Here is an 18,301-nt window from a genome sequence, read left to right as displayed (position 1 = left end):
TTTGTGATTTTTTTTAAGCGCAACAATTATATAAAAGTATGTAATAATGGGTATCATTTTAATCGTATTGACCCTCAGAATAAAGAACACATGTCATTTTTACCATAAATTGTACGGCGTGAAAACAAAACCTTCCAAAATTAGCAAAGTTGCGTTTTTCGTTTTAATTTCCCCACAAAAATAGTGTTTTTTGGTTGCGCCATACATTTTATGATATAATGAGTGATGTCATTACAAAGAACAACTGGTCGCGCAAAAAACAAGCCCTCATACTAGTCTGTGGATGAAAATATAAAAGAGTTATGATTTTTAGAAGGCGAGGAGGAAAAAATTAAAACGTAAGGCCAAAGTCCTTAAGGCCAAAATGGGCTGAGTCCTTAAGGGGTTAAAGGGGTATTCCAGGAAAAACTTATTTTTATTTTTTTTTTATTTCAACTGGCTCCAGAAAGTTAAAAAGATTTGTAAATTACTTCTATTAAAAAATCTTAATCCATTAAATAATTATCAGCTGCTGAAGTTGAGTTGTTCTTTTCTGTCTGGCAACAGTGCTCTCTGCTGACACCTCTGCTTGTCTCAGAAACTGCACAGAGTAGAATAGGTTTGCTATGGGGATTTGCTTCTAAACTGGGCGGTTCCCGAGACACGTGTCATCAGAGAGCCCTTAGACAGAACAACTCAACTTCAACAGATCATAAGTACTGAAAGCATTAAGATTTTTTAATAGAAGTAATTTACAAATCTGTTTAACTTTCTGGAGCCAATTGATATATATATATATATATATATATATATAAAAAAGTTTTTTCCTGGATAATCCCTTTAACCCCTTAAGGACCCAGCCATTTTACACCTTAGGACCCGGCCATTTTTTGCAAATCTGACCACTGTCACTTTAAACATTAATAACTCTGGAATGCTTTTAGTTATCATTCTGATTCCGAGATTGTTTTTTTGTGACATATTCTACTTTAACATAGTGGTAAAATTGTGTGGTAACTTGCATCCTTTCTTGTTGAAAAATCCCAAAATTTTATGAAAAATTTGAAAATTTTGCATTTTTCTAACTTTGAAGCTCTCTGCTTGTAAGGAAAATGGATATTCAAAATATTTTTTTTTATTCACATATACAATATGTCTACTTTATGTTTGCATCATAAAATTGACAAGTTTTTACTTTTGGAAGACACCATAGGGCTTCAAAGTTCAGCAGCAATTTTCCAATTTTTCACAAAATTTTCAAACTCACAATTTTTCAGGGACCAGTTCAGGTTTAAAGTGGATTTGGAGGGTCTTCATATTAGAAATACCCCATAAAAGACCCCATTATAAAAAAAACTGCACCCCCCAAAGTATTCAAAATGACATTCAGTCAGCGTTTTAACCCTTGATGTTCACAGGAATAGCAGCAAAATGAAGGAGAAAATTCACAATCTTCATTTTTTACACTCGCATTTTCTTGTAGACCCAATTTTTGAATTTTTACAAGGGGTAAAAGGAGAAAATTTATACTTGTATTTGTAGCCCAATTTCTCTTGAGTAAGCACATACCTCATATGTCTATGTAAAGTGTTCGGCGGGCGCAGTAGAGGGCTCAGAAGGAGCGACAAGGGGATTTTGGAGAGTACGTTTTTCACAAATGGTATTTGGGGGGCATGTTGCATTTAGGAAGCCCCTATGGTGCCAGAACAGCAAAAAAAAAAACACATGCCATACCATTTTGAAAACTAGACCCCTTGAGGAACGTAACAAGGAATAAAGTGAGCCTTAATACCCCACAGGTGTTTCACGACTTTTGCATATGTAAAAAAAATAATAATAATTTTCACTAAAATGTGTGTTTCCCCCCAAATTTCACATTTTTGCAGGGGTTAATAGCAGAAAATACCTCCCAAAATTTGTAACCCCATCTCTTCTGAGTATGGAGGTACCCCATAAGTTGACCTGAAGTGCACTACGGGCAAACTACAATGCTCAGAAGAGAAGGAGTCATATTTGGCTTTTAGAGAGCAAATTTTGCTCGGGGGCATGTCACATTTAGGAAGCCCCTATGGTGCCAGGACAGCAAAAACATACCCACATGGCATACCATTTTGGAAACTAGACCCCTTGAGGAACGTAACAAGGGGTACAGTGAGCATTTACCCCCCACTGGTGTCTGTCAGATCTTTGGAACAGTGGGCTGTACAAAATTTTATTTGCACAGCCCACTGTTCCAAAGATCTGTCAGACACCAGTGGGGGGTAAATTCTCACTGCACCCCTCATTACATTCCGTGAGGGGTGTAGTTTCCAAAATGGGGTCACATGTGGGGTTTAGTTTTTTTGCGTTTGTCAAAACCGCTGTAACAATCAGCCACCCCTGTGCAAATCACCTCAAATGTACATGGCGCACTCTCCCTTCTGGGCCTTGTTGTGCGCCCCCAGAGCACTTTGCGCCCACATATGGGGTATCTCCGTAGTCAGGAGAAACTGCATTACAAATTTTGAGGGGCTTTTTTCCCCTTTTACCTCTTGTCAAAATGAAAAGTATAGGGCAACACCAGCATGTTAGTGTAAAAAAATATTTTTTTTACACTAACAAGCTGGTGTAGACCCCAACTTCACCTTTTCATAAGGGTTGAAAGGAGAAAAAGCCCCCCAAAATTTGTTAGGCAATTTCTCCCGAGTACGGCGATACCCCATATGTGACCCTAAACTGTTGCCTTGAAATACGACTTGGCTCCAAAGTGAGAGCGCCATGCGCATTTGAGGCCTGAATTAGGGATTTGCATAGGGGTGGACATAGGGGTATTCTACGCCAGTGATTCCCAAACAGGGTGCCTCCAGCTGTTGCAAAACTCCCAGCATGCTTGGACAGTCAACGGCTGTCAGGCAATACTGGGAGTTGTTGTTTTGCAACAGCTGGAGGCTCCATTTTGGAAACAGTGGTGTACCAGAGGTTTTTCATTTTTATTGGGGAGGGGAGGGGGGCTGTGTAGGGGTATGTGTATATGTAGTGTTTTTTTACTTTTTATTTTATTTTGTGTTAGTGTAGTGTAGTGTTTTTAGGGTACAGTCACACGGGCGGGGGATTACAGCGAGTTTCCCGCTGCGAGTTTGAGCTGCCGCGCAAAATTTGCTGCATCGCAAACTTGCAGCCTGATACTCACTGTAAGCCCCCTGCCCATGTGAATGTACCCTGTACATTCACTGGGGGGGGGGGATCTCCATCTGTTGCAAAACTACAGTCTATCTACAGTCTATCACTGCATGCTGGTAGTTGTAGTTTTGCAACATCTGGAGGACTACAGTTTGCAGACCACTAATACAGTGGTTCCCAATCTGTGCCCTTCCAGATGCTGCAAAACTACAACTTCCAGTATGCCAAAACTGTCCAGGCATGCTGGGAGTTGTAGTTCTGCAACATCTGAAGGGCCAGATGTTACAGAACTACAACTCCCAGCATGCCTGGACAGTAAGGGCATGCTGAGGATGTGTAGTTTTGTAACATCTGGAAGGGCACAGTGGTCTCCAAACTGTGGACCTCCAGATGTTGCAAAACTGCAACTCCCAGCATGCCCAGACGCCAAGGGCTGTCTGGGCATGCTGGGAGTTGTAGTATACAGGGTCCCAATACAGCAATGCATGTCGCTTTACGGCGATGTGCATTGCTGTAAAGGGCCCGACGGCGGCTGAAGATCCACTCACCTGTCGCCGCCGCCGTCTCCGCCGCCGGGATCCGGGTCTTCAGGGACGAGGTAAGTACCGGTCCGGGCCCCAGCACTCCCCCGTCCCGTCCTCCGGTCTTCCTCCCGTCCTTTCTGGACTTCCAGGGGCGGGCAGGGTGGGAGGAAGTAACCGCCCCCACCCTGCGATTGGTCGGTTTGCTAACCGACGGATCGCAGGGGATCGGAGGAGGTGGCAGGCTTGTCCATGCTGACACCTCTGTCCATGTCAGGAACTGTCCAGCTTTGCTATGGAGATTTGTTCCTGCGCTGGACAGTTCCTGACATGGACAGAGGTGTCAGCAGAGAGCACTGTGGTCAGACAGAAAAGAACAACACAACTTCCTGTGTAGTATACAGCAGCTGATAAGTACTAGACAAATCTGTAAAAATCTGCTTAACTCTCTGGAGCCAGTTGATATGAAAAAAAATATAATATTCTCCACTGGAGTACCCCTTTAATTAAGCATCAGAAAACCATAGGTGCTTTTGTCCACAAACAGCGCCACACTTGTCCTCAGTTTGTGTGTGGTATTGCAGCACAGTTCCATTGAAGTAAATGGAACCCAGCTGTAATACCACCTATAACCTGAGGACAGGTGTGGTGCTATTTTTAGCAAGAAAAAAAAAGTTCAGTTTTTTCTAATCCTGGACACCAGTAAAGATGGCCCCCGGCGTCTGTAAGAAGTATAGGAGCCTATAGCTGGAGCCCGGAACACATACAGCCACCGCCCGTGTCACCTTTACCGCTGGATGACGACGTTCCAGGCCGAAAGGGGGTGGGGCGTCTTTGACGTCACCGGCGCATCACGTGACCGGCTTTAGTCGGGCTCCACCCTGCGCACAAGAAGCTGCCGCAACCTCCCGTCCTCTCCCAATATGGCGCCGCTCGCCTGCTGAGCTCTCCCAGTTCCTCCCCTTCCCCGCCGTTCACCGAGACATGCTCACAGCCGGATAGTGACAGCACCCAGCAGCGAAGCGTTCTCTCCTGAGCAGCGTGGGCCCGGTTCCCGGAGCCCTCCGAGACAGCCCTCCTCTCACCTATAGCCGGAGAAGGAGGCCTCACCGCCGCCATGGCTCATTCCCCGGTAGCCGTGCAAGTGCCTGGGATGCAGGTGAGAGGCCCTGTGCTGAGGAGGGGGCTGGTCATGGCTGTGTGACCAAGGGAGGGGGCACATGTATGTGGTGTGTGTGTATACAGGGGGCATACAATGGAAGTGCACAGGCAGAGCTTCCTATATAGGATATACATGGTCTGGGGTTACTATATGTTTGTAGGGAGGGTGTATGTAGTAGGCTTTCATATGTGTATGTCAGTGCTTCCTATATAGGATATACATGGTCTGGGGTTACTATATGTTTGTATGGAGGGTGTATGTAGTAGGCTTTCATATGTGTATGTCAGTGCTTCCTATATAGGATATACATGGTCTGGGGTTACTATATGTTTGTAGGGAGGGTGTATGTAGTAGGCTTTCATATGTGTATGTCAGTGCTTCCTATATAGGATATACATGGTCTGGGGTTACTATATGTTTGTATGGAGGGTGTATGTAGTAGGCTTTCATATGTGTATGTCAGTGCTTCCTATATAGGATATACATGGTCTGGGGTTACTATATGTTTGTAGGGAGGGTGTATGTAGTAGGCTTTCATATGTGTATGTCAGTGCTTCCTATATAGGATATACATGGTCTGGGGTTACTATATGTTTGTAGGGAGGGTGTATGTAGTAGGCTTTCATATGTGTATGTCAGTGCTTCCTATATAGGATATACATTGTCTGGGGTTACTATATGTTTGTAGGGAGGGTGTATGTAGTAGGCTTTCATATGTGTATATCAGTGCTTCCTATATAGGATATACATTGTCTGGGGTTACTATATGTTTGTATGGAGGGTGTATGTAGTAGGCTTTCATATGTGTATGTCAGTGCTTCCTATATAGGATATACATGGTCTGGGGTTACTATATGTTTGTATGGAGGGTGTATGTAGTAGGCTTTCATATGTGTATATCAGTGCTTCCTATATAGGATATACATGGTCTGGGGTTACTATATGTTTGTATGGAGGGTGTATGTAGTAGGCTTTCATATGTGTATGTCAGTGCTTCCTATATAGGATATACATGGTCTGGGGTTACTATATGTTTGTATGGAGGGTGTATGTAGTAGGCTTTCATATGTGTATGTCAGAGCTTCCTATATAGGATATACATTGTCTGGGGTTACTATATGTTTGTATGGAGGGTGTATGTAGTAGGCTTTCATATGTGTATGTCAGTGCTTCCTATATAGGATATACATGGTCTGGGGTTACTATATGTTTGTATGGAGGGTGTATGTAGTAGGCTTTCATATGTGTATGTCAGAGCTTCCTATATAGGATATACATGGTCTGGGGTTACTATATGTTTGTAGGGAGGGTGTAAGTAGTAGGCTTTCATATGTGTATGTCAGTGCTTCCTATATAGGATATACATGGTCTGGGGTTACTATATGTTTGTAGGGAGGGTGTATGTAGTAGGCTTTCATATGTGTATGTCAGTGCTTCCTATATAGGATATACATTGTCTGGGGTTACTATATGTTTGTAGGGAGGGTGTATGTAGTAGGCTTTCATATGTGTATGTCAGTGCTTCCTATATAGGATATACATGGTCTGGGGTTACTATATGTTTGTAGGGAGGTAGTAAGTAGTAGGCTTTCATATGTGTATGTCAGGGTTTCCTATATAGGATATACATTGTCTGGGGTTACTATATGTTTGTAGGGAGGTAGTAAGTAGTAGGCTTTCATATGTGTATGTCAGTGCTTCCTATATAGGATATACATGGTCTGGGGTTACTATATGTTTGTAGGGAGGGTGTATGTAGTAGGCTTTCATATGTGTATGTCAGGGTTTCCTATATAGGATATACATTGTCTGGGGTTACTATATGTTTGTAGGGAGGTAGTAAGTAGTAGGCTTTCATATGTGTATGTCAGTGCTTCCTATATAGGAAATACATGGTCTGGGGTTACTATATGTTTGTAGGGAGGGTGTATGTAGTAGGCTTTCATATGTGTATGTCAGGGTTTCCTATATAGGATATACATTGTCTGGGGTTACTATATGTTTGTAGGGAGGTAGTAAGTAGTAGGCTTTCATATGTGTATGTCAGTGCTTCCTATATAGGATATACATGGTCTGGGGTTACTATATGTTTGTATGGAGGGTGTATGTAGTAGGCTTTCATATGTGTATGTCAGTGCTTCCTATATAGGATATACATGGTCTGGGGTTACTATATGTTTGTAGGGAGGGTGTATGTAGTAGGCTTTCATATGTGTATGTCAGTGCTTCCTATATAGGATATACATGGTCTGGGGTTACTATATGTTTGTAGGGAGGGTGTATGTAGTAGGCTTTCATATGTGTATGTCAGAGCTTCCTATATAGGATATACATGGTCTGGGGTTACTATGTTTGTAGGGAGGGTGTAAGTAGTAGGCTTTCATATATGTATATCAGTGCTTCCTATATAGGATATACATTGTCTGGGGTTACTATATGTTTGTATGGAGGGTGTATGTAGTAGGCTTTCATATGTGTATGTCAGTGCTTCCTATATAGGATATACATGGTCTGGGGTTACTATATGTTTGTAGGGAGGGTGTAAGTAGTAGGCTTTCATATGTGTATGTCAGTGCTTCCTATATAGGATATACATGGTCTGGGGTTACTATATGTTTGTAGGGAGGTAGTAAGTAGTAGGCTTTCATATGTGTATATCAGTGCTTCCTATATAGGATATACATGGTCTGGGGTTACTATATGTTTGTAGGGAGGTAGTAAGTAGTAGGCTTTTATATGTGTATGTCAGTGCTTCCTATATAGGGTATACATGGTCTGGGGTTACTATATGTTTGTAGGGAGGGTGTAAGTAGTAGGCTTTCATATGTGTATGTCAGGGTTTCCTATATAGGATATACATTGTCTGGGGTTACTATATGTTTGTAGGGAGGTAGTAAGTAGTAGGCTTTCATATGTGTATGTCAGTGCTTCCTATATAGGATATACATGGTCTGGGGTTACTATATGTTTGTAGGGAGGGTGTATGTAGTAGGCTTTCATATGTGTATGTCAGGGTTTCCTATATAGGATATACATTGTCTGGGGTTACTATATGTTTGTAGGGAGGTAGTAAGTAGTAGGCTTTCATATGTGTATGTCAGTGCTTCCTATATAGGATATACATGGTCTGGGGTTACTATATGTTTGTATGGAGGGTGTATGTAGTAGGCTTTCATATGTGTATGTCAGTGCTTCCTATATAGGATATACATGGTCTGGGGTTACTATATGTTTGTAGGGAGGGTGTATGTAGTAGGCTTTCATATGTGTATGTCAGTGCTTCCTATATAGGATATACATGGTCTGGGGTTACTATATGTTTGTAGGGAGGGTGTATGTAGTAGGCTTTCATATGTGTATGTCAGAGCTTCCTATATAGGATATACATGGTCTGGGGTTACTATATGTTTGTAGGGAGGGTGTATGTAGTAGGCTTTCATATGTGTATGTCAGTGCTTCCTATATAGGATATACATGGTCTGGGGTTACTATATGTTTGTAGGGAGGGTGTATGTAGTAGGCTTTCATATGTGTATGTCAGAGCTTCCTATATAGGATATACATGGTCTGGGGTTACTATGTTTGTAGGGAGGGTGTAAGTAGTAGGCTTTCATATATGTATATCAGTGCTTCCTATATAGTATATACATTGTCTGGGGTTACTATATGTTTGTATGGAGGGTGTATGTAGTAGGCTTTCATATGTGTATATCAGTGCTTCCTATATAGGATATACATGGTCTGGGGTTACTATATGTTTGTAGGGAGGTAGTAAGTAGTAGGCTTTCATATGTGTATGTCAGTGCTTCCTATATAGGATATACATTGTCTGGGGTTACTATATGTTGTAGGGAGGGTGTATGTAGTAGGCTTTCATATGTGTATGTCAGGGTTTCCCAACCAGGGTGCCTCCAGCTGTTGCAAAACTACAACTCCCAGCATGCCCAGACAGCCTTCGGCTGTCTGGGCATGCTGCGAGTTGTAGTTTTGCAACAGCTGGAGGCACCCTGGTTGGGAAACACTGATGTGTGTAGTAGGCTTTCCTTATGTATATATGTATGGAGTTTGTATATAGTGGTTTATGTGTATGTAGTAGGCTTTCCTATATGTGTGAGTAGGATTATTTATATATAGGGTTTCCTATGTATATACAGTAGTGGTTTATGTGTATGTAGTAGGCTTTCCTATAAGTATCTAGGATTATGTATATATGGAGTTTGTATATAGTGGTTTGTGTATGTAGTAGGCTTTCCTATATGTGTGAGTAGGATTCTTTATGTATAGGGTTTTCTATGTATATAGTGGTTTATGTGTATGTAGTAGGCTTTCCTATATGTGTGAGTAGGATTCTTTATGTATAGGGTTTCCTATGTATATACAGTAGTGGTTTATGTGTATGTAGTAGGCTTTCCTATAAGTATCTAGGATTATGTATATATGGAGTTTGTATATAGTGGTTTGTGTATGTAGTAGGCTTTCCTATATGTGTGAGTAGGATTCTTTATGTATAGGGTTTTCTATGTATATAGTGGTTTATGTGTATGTAGTAGGCTTTCCTATACGTTTGAGTAGGATTCTTTATATAGGGTTTCCTATGTATATACAGTAGTGGTTTATGTGTATGTAGTAGGCTTTCCTATAAGTATCTGTAGGGTTATGCATATCTGTATGGAGTTTATGTTTATAGTGCTTCCTATATGTATGTAGTAGGCTTTCCTATATGTGAGTAGGATTCTTTATGTATAGGGTTTCCTATGTATATAGTGGTTTATATGTATGTAGTAGGCTTTCCTAGAAGTATCTAGGGTTATGTATATATGTATGGAGTTTGTTTATAGTGCTTCTTATATGTATGTAGTAGGCTTTCCTATAAGTATCGGGTTATGCATATACTTATGGAGTTTGTTATGGTGCTTCCTATATGTATGTAGTAGGCTTTCCTATATGTCAGTAGGGTTTTCTATGTATATAGTTTGTGTATGTAGTCGGCTTTCCTATAAGTATCGGGTTATGCATATCTGTATGGAGTTTGTTATAGTGCTTCCTATATGTATGTAGTAGGCTTTCCTATGTGAGTAGGATTCTTTATGTATAGAGTTTTCTCTGTATATAGTGGTACGTGTATGTAGTAGGCTTTCCTAAGTGTTTAGGGTTATGCATATATGTATGGAGTTTCTTATGTTTATAGTACATCCTATATGTAGTAGACTTTCCTTTTTATGTTTGTAGTGCTTCCTATATGTATGTGTTTGTTTTTTGTGTAAAGGCAAGTTTAGTTGTATGAGTATAGGGTTGACTATGTAGTAGGGTTTTCTATATGTATGCAGGGCAAAGTTTCCAAACCAATATGCCTCCAGTTGATGCAAATCAACAACTCCTAACATGCCCGAACACCCTTTGGCTGTCTGGGCATGCTGGGAATTGCAATTTTGCAACAGCTGGAGATACACTGTTTGGGAAAAACGATTGCAGGGTTTCCTGTATGTAGTAGGGGTTTTCTATGGGTTGTAGGGTTGCCTTCCTTCTGGGACTGCTGGGTTCACAATTCACACCACGTTTTTTGCAATACAGTTCCCGTATACGTTTTCAATTTGAAAACTGTACGGAACCACACTGAAAACCGTATGCATTGCCTCTCCATTGAAAACCGTAGATCAAAAGATGCATCCGGTTGTGTCCGTTTTGCATCTTGTACGGTTTTGTCCATTTTTTTTATTTTTTTTCCCTCCGTACCCAAAACCGTAGCCTACCACTGTTTTTGGTCTGGGGGAAAAAATCGGAGTCAATGGGAAACGTACAGAACTGTATGTGCGTACGGTTTCATACGGTTTGCACCATAAGTTTTTTGACTTTGCACAGTTTTTTTTTTCTTGGTTTTTAAATCAAACAAGTGAAACTTTATTCATAATGGAATGAAAAGTTAAAAACGTATATCTTTTTCTTTAAAAAAAACGTGTGCAACCGGAAATCATTTTTTCAAACCGTATACGGATTAAAATTTGTACACATGTTTTGAGGAATCCGTTTTATTTTTTTTATTTTTATTTTTTTATACCAAAAACCTGATACAGGAACTGTATTGCAAAAACATGATGGGAACCCAGCCTTACCAAGGGGCCTTTATCTTTGGGGCCCGCCTTCTAATCATCGGGTTCAATGATCCACGCTTATATCTACCAACTTGGTGAAGGGGAGTTGCCCTTTAAACACGTTCCATGCACAGATCCTGCAGTAGAATGTTATATATAGAAGTGAAAACTATCAGTATTGATAAGTCCTTATCAGCAGCGAGCAAGACAAGTTTTGAAGCTTCGCTGGATGACATGTTCATTGTTAGGCATTATTATTGAGTTGCCATAGGTATCTGCTGTGATGATCTATAGCAGTAGTCTTCAACCTGCGGACCTCCAGATGTTGCAAAACTACAACTCCCAGCATGCCTGGACAGCCGTTGGCTGTCCGGGCATGCTGGGAGTTGTAGTTATGCAACATCTGGAGGTCCGCAGGTTGAAGACCACTGATCTAAGCAATGTCTGCAGCTACCAGCTGTCTGTGCATGCTGGGAGATGTAGTTTTGCAACATCTGGAGAGAGACTTGGTGATCATTGCAATAGATGAGTGATTACCCCCCTCCCCAACAATCGCCAACCACTGTCTCTCTAGATGTTGCTTGCAAAACTACAATTACCTACATGCCTGTGTCCATAGCAGTGTTTCCCAACCAGGGTGCCTCCAGCTGTTGCAAAACTATAACTCCCAGCATGTTGTTGTTTCTGCAACAGCCGTAAGCACCCTGGATGGGAGACACTGGTCTATAGCACACTTGTTTGTGTTTACGTGTTGATACCTGACAGATTCCTACAGTTGTGTCCTGGCATGCTGGTAGTTGTAGTCTTGCAACAGCTGGATTCACAGGTTGGGAGACCGCTTGTCTAAAGCTTTCGATCCCCCGAACTTACACAGGACACAGCCTTCAGTTATGTAGTCTATAGACTAGTGATTCGATGTGTCTCCAGCTGTTGCAAGACTAGGACTCTCAGCATGCTGTTAGTTGTAGTCTTGCAACAGGTTGAAGATTGCTGTTCTATAGCGTCCTTTAGCTGTTGGGGGCCTTTTGGGAGTTGTAGTTTGGCAATGGTGGCCTTAGTTTTGGGTTCATTGCTATAGGCCAGTAATCTCTAATTTATGACTTAATCTGTTGCATAATATGACTCCCAGCTTGTCCTTTCAGCCTTTGTCTGTCAGGGTGTGCTGGTAGTTGTAGTTTTGCAACATCTGTAGCGCCACAAGTTGCATCAATGATCTAAACTGAGGTGTCTCCACCTCTTGCAAAACTACAACGATCAGCATGCCCGGACAGCCAAAGGCTGTCCGGGCATACTGGGAGTTGTAGTTTTGCAACAGCTGGAGGCACACTGGTTTGGAAACTTTGCCCTACATACATATAGAAAGCCCTACTACATAGTAAACCCTATACACATACAAATAAACTCTACTTACACAAAACAAACATATACATATAGGAAGCACTACATAAACCTAGAGGAAAGCCTACTACATACATATAGGAAGGACTATAAACATAAGAAACTCCATACATATATGCATAATCCTAGATACTTATAGGAAAGCCTACTACATACACGTAAACCACTATATACATAGGAAACCCTATACATAAAGAATCCTACTCACACATATAGGAAAGCCTACTACATACACACAAACCACTATATACATAGAAAACCCTATACATAAAGAATCCTACTCACACATATAGGAAAGCCTACTACATACACATAAACCACTATATACATAGGAAACCCTATACATATACATAAAGAATCCTACTCACACATATAGGAAAGCCTACTACATACACACAAACCACTATATACATAGGAAACCCTATACATATACATAAAGAATCCTACTCACACATATAGGAAAGCCTACTACATACACATAAACCACTATATACATAGGAAACCCTATACATAAAGAATCCTACTCACACATATAGGAAAGCCTACTACATACACGTAAACCACTATATACATAGGAAACACTATACATAAAGAATCCTACTCACACATATAGGAAAGCCTACTACATACACACAAACCACTATATGCATAGAAAACCCTATACATATACATAAAGAATCCTACTCACACATATAGGAAAGCCTACTACATACACATAAACCACTATATACATAGAAAACCCTATACATATACATAAAGAATCCTACTCACACATATAGGAAAGCCTACTACATACACACAAACCACTATATACATAGAAAACCCTATACATAAAGAATCCTGCTCACACATATAGGAAAGCCTACTACATACACACAAACCACTACTGTATATACATAGGAAACCCTATATAAAGAATCCTACTCAAACGTATAGGAAAGCCTACTACATACACATAAACCACTATATACATAGGAAACCCTATACATATACATTAGAGATGAGCGAACTTACAGTAAATTCGATTCGTCACAAACTTCTCGGCTCGGCAGTTGATGACTTTTCCTGCATAAATTAGTTCAGCTCCTAGGAGACTCTTTCCTAGGACTATATCCACCTTTTCCAGCCCACCGGAGCACCTGAAAGCTGAACTAATTTATGCAGGAAAAGTCATCAACTGCCGAGCCGAGAAGTTTGTGACAAATCGAATTTACTGTAAGTTCGCTCATCTCTAGTATACATAAAGAATCCTACTCACACATATAGGAAAGCCTACTACATACACCAGTGTTTCCCAACCAGGGTGGCTCCAGCTGTTGCAAAACTACAACTCCAAAGGCTGTCCGGGCATGCTGGGAGTTGTAGTTTTGCAACAGCTGGAGGCACACAGGTCTATAGACTTGTATCTATATCATAGAAGGCTGTGCCCCATGCATGTCCCTCCTGACTACACCTGTAGTCTAATTCCCTGGCTTCCTTGTGTATACATATTGACGTCAGAGCCTTTATGACGCTGCGGCCTGTAAATTGTGGTGGGGGCCCGGTGTGCACTTCTATACTGTGGGCCGTTCCTTGTGCGATCACTCATTCCCGAGTACACACTCCTTATCTGGATCTTGGTGTGTTTATGGGGCTTGTTATATATTTAGTTTTTTTGCTTTGTCATTGTTTGTGGTTTGTGTATTGCAATATTTTGCATAGAGCCTGGTTTAGAGCTGTATGTATTTAGCAATAAGCTTTATGTTTGTGACATTGATGTGTACATTGTCACTCTGTATGTGACGGGGCAGATGTAGCTATAGTGAAGGTGTCCTAATGTGCTATTCTCTTATCTACAGTATAAGATAAAAATGCCAGTCCCCTGGAACCTTGTCACAATATTATATTACTCATGCCGCCGCACTGGGCTCTTAATACTTATTTCTTATTTATCTGCAGCTTATAAAGGTTAAAGGGGTACTCCGGAGAAAAACTTCTTTTTTTTTTTTTTTTTTTATCAACTGGTGCCAGAAAGTTAAACAGATTTGTAAATTACTTCTATTAAAAAAAATCTTAATCCTTCCTGTACTTATTAGCTGCTGAATACTACAGTGGAAATTATTTTCCGTTTGAAACACAGAGCTCTTTGCTGACATCATGAGCACAGTGCTCTCTGCTGACATCTCTGTCCATTTTAGGAACTGTGCAGAACAGCCTATGTTTGCTATGGGGATTTCCTTTTACTCTGGGCAGTTTATAAAATGGACAGAGATGTCAGCAGAGAGCTCTGTATTTCAAACGGAAAAGAATTTCTACTTTAGTATTAAGCAGCTAGTAAGTACTGGAAGGATTAAGATTTTTTAATAGAAGTAATTAACAAATCTGTTTAACTTTCTGGCACCAGTTGATTTAAAAAAAAAAAAAAATCTCCAGAGTACCCCTTTAACCAGCATTTCAAATGTTGTTTTTTTTTTTTTTTTTTTGTTTATGTAAAAGTGAAAATGTAGTAATTGACATGCAGCTGGGGTATGGATGGAGTCTACATACATTGCTATAAGTATGTAAATATGCTCCCCTCTGCAACAGACGTCACTGTCTAGAGTTGAATCCCTTCTTAATGGGGTTGGCTGGAAATCTAATTTTTTATTTTATTTTTTATTTTCTAATAGTTACACACCCAGCCTCAGCAGCTGATGTTCTGACACTTCCCGGTTCCCCTGCCGCTCTCTATTTCCTGTTCCTTCTTGACACAGGGCATGTGACTTCTGCAGCCAATCACTGACTATAGTGAGTCAATACTGTGGAGTGGGCATTTCCCACAGTGTTGACTTGTTGCTGCGGCTCTACTTGTTTTGATTTAACAAAATTAAATCTGCAGCAGATTCTGTATGTGTGAACGTACCTTAAAGGAAAAGGGTCAGCCTGTTCACCCACCCTAAACACAATACACTGGGTTATAGTGTGGATGAACAGGAGCCACTTACCTAAATAAGTCCAATAAGTCTGGAGATATGCCCCCCAGAATATCCTCTGCTGAATTCAGTGAATCATGTGCAGGGGGTGTGGCTTCACCTGCTTAATTTAAATATTCATTGTCTGTGACTCCACTAGGATGTGGAGTCAAAGACAATGAATATTTAAATTTAGCCAGCGAAGCCACACCCCCTGCACATGATTCACTGAATTCAGCAGGGGATATTCTGGGGGGCATATCTCCAGACTTATTTAGGTAAGTGACTCCTGTTCATCCACACTATAACCCAGTGTATTGTGTTTAGGGTGGGTAACAGGCTGACAGTTTTCCTTAATGTGAAGGCTGCAGGGCGGTAGCCATCTTTGCTGACAGTATAACTCATTTTGAGTTGAGATGTATTTGTGGGTTACTGACAAGTCTTACTTTCATAGTACTTATTTGGGGGTTCTCCATTTCAGAGAGCCCATTTTCATATACTGTATTAGAGAATTATGAGTAAGTAAAGGAAAGCGGGGTTAGTGTCCCTTGTTCAGGATTTCTGGGTCAGAGTGGAGAGCAGCTACAAAGAAATGGTTGTCACATCTTGAAGCAGTGTTCTGTGCTGCTTCATGATCGGTGTCTGTTAAAGGAGATATCCAGAGGGGAAAAACTTATCCCCTATCCTATGGATAGGGGATTAGTTTCAGGTCGCAAGGTGCCCGACCACTGGAGCCCTCCGTGATCTCCTGTACGGGGCCCCGCCCGCCCGCAGGAAGGGGGCGATTTGACCACCGCACAAAGCGGTGACTGACACGCCCCCTCAATATAACTCTATGGCAGAGCTTCGTGCGGTGGTCAACACGTGCTATCTGGCCAGCGAGCCAGGGCCCATGTGCATGAGATCACGGGAGCCCCAGCGGTCGGACCCACCGTGATCTGAAACTTATCCCCTATCCTAAGGATAGGGGATACGTTTTTCACCACTGGACTACCCCTTTAATATAGTGTCACTATGTGGAAGTACCCATGCACCTGGTCACTAAGGCTGCATTCACACCACGATCTGACCTTCCGATGCACAGATAAGATTTCAGGCGATTTGAGCTTCCAAAATCTTATCTGTGCACGGATAGGTAGGGACAGATATGGAGCCATTAACTATTATGAGGCTGCGTACCCGATAGTAGTCAACTAGTGACTACTATCTGGACATTTTCTCAGGGCATTCAATTATTTTTGTCTCGGACTGAATCGTGGCAGATCACTAGCTGACCACGATCGGGTCCGCAGCCCCATGATAGTTAATGGCTCCGTATCTGTCCATACCTATCCATGCACAGATACGATTTCAGGCGAATTGAGATTCTGAAATCATATATGTGCATCGGAAGGTCAGATCATGGTGTGAATGCAGCCTTATTGAATTTCTGTTCAGAGAAATGAAGATCTGTTGCAGCAGCCTACGATTGTCTTCAATATGGTTCTACCGAACTATGTGCACTGCTGAATTACCACTGTGGAATCTCAATTTCTGGACTCTGCTGAAAGAATGAACATGTTAATTTGGTAAAATATATCACACGTCCGCATGGTCATATCGCCAATTTACTCGCCGGCACCTGATACACACAGAATGTCCGCCTGGAGATATTCCTTAGTGTGCACATTCCCTAAGGGCTATCCACACTGCTGAATCTCCAGCTTGAGATATTTCTGACAGAGATTCTGTCTGCAGTGGGCGCTGCCGAAATCTCCGGCATAAGGACCGAGCAGATGTGCTTTGTCTCCATATTCTTGAATTTCCACTGCAGAAATTTTGTATTTTGATCAGTAAAGCAGAATTCCATTAAAACTGTGGAACTCTGCTGCTCGTTGGATTCCGTGACAGAATTGGCCCTAAGGGTCACACTGACTATTCAATAGTTGTCCACAGCAATGTTTAGTCTTCTGCCAGAAACCAAATCCTCATCGAAAGGGCTGTCGCTTAACTTCCAACATGTGAATTGAGCAGCAGGAATATGGAAATCAATGGGAGGCTGCTGCAAGCGGAATTTTCATCATTGAATTTCTATAGTGTGACCAAACACAAAGGGGAGATTTATCAAACCATGTCCAGAGGAAAGTTGCTGGGTTGCCCATCGCAACCAATCATTTACTAGCATGATGTATATTACCTGTATGACTTCAACATAGCGCACATAGTTTTTACATTAGTTATGTAAACCAGTATCATCAGAATGAAACAAGTCTATAGGCATCTCCCCAGATACGGAAGTGCTACACGGCTTGGAGTGGTGGGAAGACCCAGAGAAGGCTGAGTAATACACCTTTAAGTGATTATCATTAGTGCACAACGCTGTGTCTGAGGCTCCAGTCAGCAGGTTTCCTGGGTGAGCTCTCGCAGGCCTTAAATCTGCAAGATAGAGGAGATGGGAAAGACTACTCTGTATTAGTGAAACTGCTTAGGTGTAGGGAAATATTGAGCAGTGTTGGATTACCTGATATTTTCTCAATTCTTTGTATTTCAAGGTCACAATTCCGAAATAACATACAAATGCAGTATCAGCTAGTTGACTTCTTGGTCATCTTCCAGCTCAGATAAACCCATTCTGTCCTAGGTTTTCCATTCCAGCCACATAGGACACTTTTTGTCACCTTGTGCACATGGAAGAAGTCAATGAAGTCCGACTCACTTGCTTTTCTTTTTGTAATAAGTTTACAAATCATGAACTGCTAAGTCTAATGAAGTCTGCAAAATCTGCCACTTCCCTCAGCAGGGGAAGAATAGGGACTGCTTGCTGTAAATGTTATTCCTGCTTATTAAAAATAATAATCCTTCTGCTTTATTTTCCTTATGAGGGCACTATTCCAACTTGGCATTCAGGGATTGTATGAGTGTAAGCCCTGTACTATTTCCCCACGATTGCTTGGTGTCCTTAAAGGCTTGGGCACAGTTGACATTTGCATTGGAGCATTAATGTGGGGGCTCCATGACAGAATCAATTTATTAAAGGGGTACTCCTGTGGAAAACTTTATTTTTTTTAAATTTTTTTTTTTTTT

At 41.4% G+C, this 18,301-nt stretch overlaps 1 protein-coding gene across 1 annotated transcript in view; it reads left to right on the top strand.

The window, feature by feature from the left end:
- The first annotated feature begins 4,483 nt into the window (after window positions 1-4,483).
- Window positions 4,484-18,301, top strand: part of STK26 (serine/threonine kinase 26) — a 106,268-nt gene continuing 92,450 nt past the window's right edge. The window contains exon 1 of the mRNA XM_056537950.1: window positions 4,484-4,818. Coding sequence (XP_056393925.1) covers window positions 4,777-4,818 — 42 coding nt within the window. The 5' untranslated portion in view covers window positions 4,484-4,776. The remainder of the gene's footprint in view (window positions 4,819-18,301) is intronic.

Source organism: Hyla sarda, chromosome 9, assembly GCF_029499605.1.
Source record: "Hyla sarda isolate aHylSar1 chromosome 9, aHylSar1.hap1, whole genome shotgun sequence".
NCBI lineage: Eukaryota > Metazoa > Chordata > Amphibia > Anura > Hylidae > Hyla > Hyla sarda.
This window is presented reverse-complemented; position numbering and strand designations above follow the sequence as displayed.